Genomic DNA, 8,534 nt, shown 5'->3' on the forward strand with positions numbered 1-8,534 from the left:
CTTTTTGGTTTTGGTTTTGGAGGCAATAGCCGCCAATGCCACAAACCAAAACACACATCTTTTCGTTTTCGCCTCGTTTCCCGCTCATTGTTTTCCCTTGAAACCCACCATCACCTTTTACCTTTTCATCTGGTTCCTGTCATTCACCCTACCCAACCTAATCCAACTCAGACCACCACAAAGCAGAAGCAATTGTTTGCTGATTAGGGAAGGAGAGAAAGAAAGATGGGATCTTCATCTATATTGGATATAACAACAAATGACCCAGTTGATAATTCTACTTTTTCCGCATCATCAGGTATTCATCCAATCTCAATCCACTTGTTGTCCGTTTGATGATTGGATTATGGTTGGTTCGTTTGTTTTTCACTATTTTTTTTTTAATTTAAAATTTGATCAAGGTGTATTGATATTCATCTACACATGCAGTCAAAGGCAAAGCATCCGACTTTCTTTCACCAAAAACTCAAACCCAATATACAAGTAAAAACTGTACAAAATATAAAAACATGTGGTGCATAGACAGGGAGTTGTAAAGTTTCTGCTAGAAAACAAAACCTGTTCATCATTTGGGACATCTTGAAATATGAGAATATAGATTTCCTTCCTTCGTGTATAAAAAGTTGCAGTGCATACTCTTGACTGTAATGAGTCCTGTTCGCATTTGCCAAGTGTACCTCATGCATGTAGTTTGCCGTTCGTGGGAGCATTATTAGCCTTCTTGATTTGATGGTTGCGTAACCCTGTTATTTGCGCCGGTGTAATAAAAGTTTCAGGGCATGTTCCGAACTGCGGTCAACTATGATTGGAAATGCGAAATGCATTATATATTAGCTTTCTCCATCTGGTGGCTTTGTAACCCTGTTACTTGCCGCCATTGTATTTAAAGGCATCGTTTGATATTTTGTTCAAGTATGTTCTGAAAATGCTGAAAGCATTGATTATCAGCTTTCTTGATTTGCTGGGTTTTTTTTTTAAACCCTTTTAATTGCCACTGTTGTAATACAAATTCCAGGGCACGTTTGATATTTCAGTTAAGTAGGATTGGAAATGCGCAGAGATTCAATTACTAGCCATCTTGATATGGCGGGTCTGTAACCCTATTATTTTGCCTATGGTCATCAAAGTTTTACTCGTTTGGAAAAAATGCTCAAGTGCATTTTGAAGTCCGGTTCGGAAATGTGAACAACATCGATTTGATACCCTGAAATGCGATCAATTCGATGCCTTCCAACCCTACCGTACTTCCAATTGCACCAGAAGATGACTTTTTTGTGGCACTCAAAGTCTAATGCTTTTTGCTTCATGACTGACCTTAACAGTCAAATTCTTAACCTTTTTTTGCTTCATCACTGAACTTTTGAACTTTGCTGTAGGAATGAGGAAGAACAAGAAAGGAAAACAAAAATCTTCAGTTTCCAATGCAAAGAAGGAAGTGCCAGAAAAAACCGCAAAAGGAAAGAAGAGAAACTTCTCTGATACTAACAAGGAAGATCCTGCTGGTGGGTCGTTGACAAGGCCTAGGAGAGCTGCTGCATGCAAAGACTTCAAGGAGAAATCTCTACGTTTGCATGAAGAGAAGTCTTCTGTTGTTGAATCAAAGAAAGAACAAGTTGTCAACGAAGAGATTTTAGCTCTTCGTTTGACTCAAGGACAAGAAGAGGGTCGCCCCAACAGGAGATTGATTGATTTTGTTGTGCATGATGCAAATGGTAACCCTCAACCCTTGGAGATGATTGAAGTTGATGATATGTTTATCTCTGGTGTTATAATGCCTCTTGAGGAGAGCCTTGATAAGGAAAAAGAAGTGCCTGTTAGGTGTGAAGGCTTTGGGAGGATAGAAGCATGGAATATCTCTGGTTACGAAGATGGATCCCCAGTCATTTGGCTGACTACTGAAGTAGCAGATTATGATTGCATCAAGCCTTCCGGTGGCTACAAGAAGTTCTTTGATCGTTTCTTTCAGAAGGCACTCGCTTGCATAGAAGTTTACAAAAAACTCTCAAGATTTTCTGGAGGAAACCCTGAATTCACCCTTGATGAGTTGCTTGCTGGCGTTGTGCGAGCAATGAGCGGAAATAAGTGTTTCTCTGGTGCTCCTTCCGTAAAGAATTTCCTCGTTTCTCAGGGTGAATTTATTTATCAACAAATAACTGGTTTAGACCAGACCTCCAAAAAGAACGATAAATTTTTTTCAGACTTGCCTGCTCTTGTTGCCTTGAGAGATGAAAGTCGCAATCATGGAAGTGTTCTGCTAGCAAAAGCAGCAAATCCTGGTGGCAACTTGGTGATTGATCCAAAGTCTGTGGATGGTGCTATTGTGAATCAGTCTAACCAGTCCAGCACCATAGCTGAGGAAGATGAAGATGCAAAGTTAGCAAGATTATTACAGGAAGAAGAGTATTGGCACTCTAATATGAGGCAAAAGAAAAGTCGGGGTTCAGCTTCTGCATCGAACACAATCTACATCAAAATTAATGAAGATGAGATTGCAAATGATTACCCTCTCCCTGTGTTTTACAAACACTCTGATGAAGAAACCGATGAGTATGTAGTTGTTGCAAGTGATGATGTAATTGACCACCCTGATGATCTCCCAAGAAAAATGCTTCATAACTGGTCACTTTATAACTCAGACTCAAGGTTGATTTCTTTGGAGCTTCTTCCAATGAAACCTTGTGAAGATATTGATGTCACCATCTTTGGATCAGGACGCATGACTGAAGATGATGGAAGCGGGTTCTGTCTTGATGATGATCCTGATCAGTCTTCTTCTAGGGGTTCGGAGGCTCAGGATGACATGGGTTTGCCAATATTTTTGAGTGCGATAAAGGAGTGGATGATTGAGTTTGGATCATCAATGATTTTTATATCAATACGCACAGACATGGCCTGGTATTGTACATATTCCCATATTGTTATTAATCGAACACATAACACCAACAGACACTCAAACACATATATCTAAAACTATAGCTGTCTCTTGATATTGCTGCTGATCATTTTAACTAAAGTCCTACAATTTGCTGCCAATCAAATATGTCTTCTCATTGGTAATATGCTGAAGCTATTTAACTGCAAGTTTATGTTTCCCTTGGGAAGTTATTTTGGATTTTATCTAACGAAGATTTCTGGTGTTGCAAGTTAATAATGTTATTTTCTCCTGATCTTTATGAGTGTTTTTTCTTTCTCAATATCTTCAGGTATAGACTTGGGAAGCCATCAAAACAATATGGTTCCTGGTACAAGCCAGTCCTAAAAACGGTAAAGCTTGCAAGAAGCATCATTACATTGTTGAAGGAGCAAAGTCGAGTATCACGGCTTTCTTTCGCAGATGTAATCCGGAAAGTGTCTGAGTTCAAGAAGGATCATCATGCTTATATTTCATCTGATCCAGCAGCTATTGAGAGGTACGTAGTTGTTCATGGACAGATAATACTGCAACTTTTTGCCGAGTTTCCAGATCAGAAGATCAAGAAATGTGCTTTTGTGGTCGGTTTGACTCGTAAAATGGAGGAGAGGCACCATACTAAATGGGTAGTGAACAAAAAAGCCATTGTGCAAAAGTTTCAATCCAATTTGAATCCTCGAGCAGCAATGGATACTGTGGCTCCTGGATCCAAGAGGAAGCTCATGCAGGCAACAACCACAAGGCTGATCAACAGAATTTGGGGGGAGTACTATTCGAACTATTCTCCAGAGGATTTGGAAGAGGGAGCTGAATGTGAAGTGAAAGAAGAGGATGAAGCTGAGGAGCAGTATGAAAATGAAGATGATGATAAAGAGGAGGTGGTAGAGAAAACACTAAAACCTCGTTCAGTGTCTGAACGCACTAAATCACATACTTCACAAAAAGAAGTAAGATGGGATGGGAATCCTGTAAGCAAAACATCTTCTGGAGAAGCCATTTACAAGCGAGCCATTGTTTGTGGAGAGGTCATTGTGGTGGGGGATGCTGTCTTAGTGGAGGTTGATGAATCGGATGAACTTCCTGCCATCTATTTTGTGGAGTACATGTTTGAAACACGGAATGGAAGCAGAATGTTTCATGGGAGAATGATGAAGCGAGGATCTGAGACAGTTCTTGGTAACACTGCCAATGATAGAGAGGTTTTCTTAACAACCGAGTGCATGAATTATAAGTTACAGGATGCTAAGCAAGCAATTATTCTGGAAGTTCTAAAAAGACCTTGGGGACATGATCACAGGAAAGATAACATCAATGCTGATAGAATTGATAGGGAAAAGGCAGAAGAGAGGAAAAAGAAAGGATTGCAAGTAGAATATTACTGTAAAAGCTTGTACTGGCCGGAAAGGGGTGCTTTCTTTACTCTCCCGCTTGATACTATGGGTCTTGGGTCTGGTGTCTGCCACTCTTGTAACTTAAAAATAGCTGAAGAAGACAAGGATATTTTCAGAGTAAATTCTTCTCAGACAGGATTTTCATACAAGGGAACTGAGTACTCTGTCCACGATTTTGTCTACGTAAGCCCTCATCAATTTGCTTCAGAAAGGGGGGAGAACGAAACTTTTAAGGGTGGAAGGAATGTTGGGTTGAAGCCTTATGTTGTGTGCCAGTTGTTGGAGGTTGTTCTAAAGGAACCAAAACAAGCCGAAACAAGATCCACCCAGGTCAATGTTCAAAGATTTTTCAGACCAGATGATATTTCACCTGAGAAGGCATATTGTTCTGATATTAGGGAGGTAAAAGCTTCTTTCAAAAACTTTTGCTGTATAATTATGTTTTATCAGTTTTGTGGATTCTGTAATCACACTTTGAGCATATCATTTTGGCATTTATAGTCTCATACAAATTTATCTGACAAATCTGTGCTCAAGGAACTCTAGAAACTGCTCTGACACCAGAAATATTTTGGTTTTTGCTTAATTATTGGCAGAAATAATTATCAATCTTGCAATTTTATGTTTCCAGTTCTTGCTTCAGTCCATACAAAGCTTCTGGAGTATAGACTTTGCTGCTTCTTTCTAACTACTAATTTAATTGCTTAATCTCAGATATATTACAGTGAAGAAACACATCTTTTATCAGTCGAGACAATTGAAGGGAAATGTGAAGTCAGAAAGAAAAATGACATTCCAACATGCAGTGCTCCTGCAATCTTTGATAATATCTTCTTCTGCGAGCACATGTATGATCCTTCTAAAGGGTCCCTCAAGCAGGTGATTTGTCATTTGTTCAATCCCATAATGTTACATAATGACCGAGTCCATTATTTTATGGAAAATTGTCAATCTAGTAAATTTCAAAAGTCATCAGATGCACCATGCACCTGAGCTCTTCCTGTTGTTTATCTGGACAATTAATGAGGTTCACTATTAGACTTTGCTCCCGTGAGCTATATAAGTAATCTTCCAGTTTTATCGTGGACAGCTACCAGCTCAAGTCAAATCGAAGTTTTCTGCAGTGAGTAGAGATGGTGATGTTGCAAGTAGAAAGAGAAAGGGAAAGTCTAAAGAAGGAGAAAATGATATAGAAGCTGACAAACAAAGGGAAGCATCTCCAGAGAACCGTTTGGCCACGTTGGATATATTTGCCGGTTGTGGTGGATTGTCTGAAGGATTGCAGCAAGCTGGTAGCGCTCATCTCTTTCTATATGCTTCACTTGGAGTAATAATTGAGATTTAGGCCTATTGTTAGATAAATTGATAATTGGCTATTTTCACCATTGCAGGTGTCTCATCAACCAAGTGGGCTATTGAATATGAAGAGCCTGCTGGGGAAGCATTTAAACTCAACCATGCAGGGTCATTGATGTTCATTAATAATTGTAATGTGATCCTGAGGTAAGTTGTTGTATGGTGATTTAAACCTTTTTTCTCTCATTTTCTAGTGGCTTATCATGGATTGTAATGAAGGGCTGTCATGGAGAAATGTGGAGATGCAGATGACTGTATTTCTACTTCTGAGGCTGGTGAATTGGCTTCATCACTTGATGCAAAGGTGATTGATGGTTTGCCATTGCCAGGGCAGGTGGATTTCATCAATGGAGGGCCTCCATGCCAGGTATTTATGGCCTTTCTTTGCACTAACCCTAGGCATCTAATATCTCTGAAATTTATGGACCACGCTAAAAAAAGTAATGTATCTTTGCAGGGCTTCTCTGGAATGAATAGGTTTAATCAGAGCACTTGGAGTAAAGTTCAATGTGAGATGATCTTAGCATTCTTATCCTTCGCTGATTATTTCCGCCCAAAGTATTTCCTCTTAGAGAATGTGAGGAACTTCGTATCTTTCAATAAAGGACAGACTTTCCGTTTAACTATCGCTTCTCTTCTTCAGATGGGTTATCAGGTAGATATTGCGATGCCATTGGAACTAACCATGGTTGTGTACTTTAATTTTTGTAAGCAGAAAGCTAATTGTATATAACCGTGTCTACATGTGTATGATTGTGATTAGGTGAGGTTTGGTATTTTGGAAGCTGGAGCATATGGAGTATCCCAGTCACGTAAACGGGCCTTTATATGGGCAGCCTCCCCCGAAGAGATACTCCCAGAATGGCCAGAGCCAATGCATGTTTTTGCTGCCCCAGAGTTAAAAATCACATTGTCTGAGAAATCACAATATTCTGCTGTTAGAAGTACTGCTTATGGAGCCCCTTTCCGTGCAATAACAGTCAGAGATACAATTGGTGATCTCCCTGATGTAGGGAATGGTGCTTCGAAGACTAATTTGGAGGTATATAAGATGCTAAAATTTTCATCTGAAACTTGTTACTGGTAAGTAATATGGTCACAGGCATGATCACTAACCCTTTTGTTTTGCAGTACGGAAATGATCCTGTCTCTTGGTTTCAAAAGAAGATTCGAGGCGACATGGTTGTCTTGACTGACCATATATCAAAAGAAATGAATGAGCTGAATCTTATCAGATGCAAGAAGATCCCAAAGCGGCCAGGTGCTGACTGGCGTGATCTTCCAGATGAAAAGGTACAGGCACATCTTATTGAGACTTTCAATGTGAGGCTAATGCATGGTGGAAGTATAGACAAATGATTTGCTACAATGCAATGATTTGCAGGTCAAATTGTCTACTGGACAAATGGTTGATTTGATACCATGGTGCTTGCCAAACACAGCTAAACGACACAATCAGTGGAAGGGGCTGTTTGGAAGGTTGGATTGGGAAGGGAACTTCCCAACATCAATAACAGATCCTCAGCCAATGGGTAAGGTGGGGATGTGCTTTCACCCTGAACAGGACAGGATTCTTACTGTTCGTGAATGTGCACGATCTCAAGTAAGTTCAATTTCTCCAGTCTGACTGACCATTGTTCAAGTTTCTATGACTTCACAACATAAGGTGATTCTGAAAGCAGTATAGAAAATAGACAGCAAGCCATGCTTATTTCTTGATGATCTTACGTAATATAACCCATACACCCCCGCTCCTGCATGGCTTTGTTATTTTATTTGTCTCTTTTACCCTGACCCTTCGGTCTTTAGTAATCTTCTTGCGGAGTGAACAACTCCAAGTAGACACCGAAGGTGGATGGATACTGAGTTCTTCATTTTTTGTTGTTTCTTTGACCCTCAGGGATTCCCAGATAGCTATCAGTTTTCTGGTAACATTCATCACAAGCATCGGCAAATCGGAAATGCTGTCCCTCCTCCTTTATCATATGCACTGGGAAGGAAACTTAAGGAAGCACTGGATAGTAAGAGGCGGAAATAGTTGGATTGTTAGAAAGTAGAGAGTTTCATGAGATGGGGAAAACACTTGGGTCTTGTAATCTGCAATTTATGTATCGTGTTCTTGTGTCACTCTCGGGCATTAAGCAGCTGCAAGTTGCAACCATGGTGTCTGTTCACCATAATAAGTTGTAATTAGATTGTGCTTATTGATTCTAGCTGTTGTTTAGCTACAATACACACACACTGTATGGTTGACCAGACACATGCTGCGGGTGAATGTAAAATAATAATATTTGTTTAAATCATGCAATATAATTTATTTGATGTAATTTGATTGACTTAACGTGTGTCTGTTTTTATTATTATTTAATTAAATAAAAAAGTTTATTTTAGTAAATAAATTTTGCAAACACATTTGGTTAAATATTTTATTTTGCGAGATTAAATATTTTAATTTATATTTATTTTTTATTTTTTTATTTTTATTTTTTTTAATTTATTAAGAAATATAATTCTTAATTTATTTAATTATATAAATATATAATTTATTATTTTTACTATCAGAATATTTTGGTGGCATGAGACCCAGGCTGCGCAGGATCCATCTGTTTATTGTTTTTTTTTCCCAGTGCCCTTTTGAGCCTTATCCGAGGGAGACTTCCTGGTAGCCCTTTTGTAATAAGATGAAGAGCTTGAATTTATTTTCCTGGTTGTTCTCCGTGTCACTACCATTGGCCATTGCCATCTTATAATGGTATATTTTCTAGTCTTGAAGAGTTCTCTTGTTACAGATGTACAAGTATGAAGAAGTCGTTCCCTCTTGTCTTGCTGCAAAACCTTGTGAGCCTGGAAGAGATTAGAGTTGAAGAACGAGAGAA

General features: G+C 39.0%; 1 protein-coding gene across 1 annotated transcript; it reads left to right on the forward strand.

Moving 5' to 3' along the window:
* Positions 1 to 7,985, forward strand: LOC7463012 (DNA (cytosine-5)-methyltransferase 1). Its single transcript, XM_052451908.1, has 12 exons — positions 1 to 298; positions 1,377 to 2,895; positions 3,204 to 4,704; positions 5,017 to 5,181; positions 5,393 to 5,594; positions 5,694 to 5,805; positions 5,878 to 6,025; positions 6,116 to 6,313; positions 6,422 to 6,700; positions 6,790 to 6,951; positions 7,043 to 7,261; positions 7,559 to 7,985. The coding sequence occupies exons 1-12, from the start codon at positions 226 to 228 to the stop codon at positions 7,694 to 7,696; spliced, it is 4,716 nt and encodes a 1,571-aa protein (XP_052307868.1). The 5' UTR covers positions 1 to 225; the 3' UTR covers positions 7,697 to 7,985.
* Positions 7,986 to 8,534: the final 549 nt, after the last annotated feature.

This window comes from Populus trichocarpa, chromosome 4 (genome assembly GCF_000002775.5).
Source record: "Populus trichocarpa isolate Nisqually-1 chromosome 4, P.trichocarpa_v4.1, whole genome shotgun sequence".
Taxonomy (NCBI): domain Eukaryota; kingdom Viridiplantae; phylum Streptophyta; class Magnoliopsida; order Malpighiales; family Salicaceae; genus Populus; species Populus trichocarpa.

Bases quoted from the DNA above. Each gene is read 5' to 3' on its own strand.
- LOC7463012 (XM_052451908.1), top strand. From the start codon at position 226: ATGGGATCTTCATCTATATTGGATATAACAACAAATGACCCAGTTGAT. The intron at 2,896-3,203 runs GTATTGTACATA...CAATATCTTCAG, and splicing joins ATACGCACAGACATGGCCTG to GTATAGACTTGGGAAGCCAT. The intron at 5,595-5,693 runs GTAGCGCTCATC...TCACCATTGCAG, and splicing joins TGAAGGATTGCAGCAAGCTG to GTGTCTCATCAACCAAGTGG.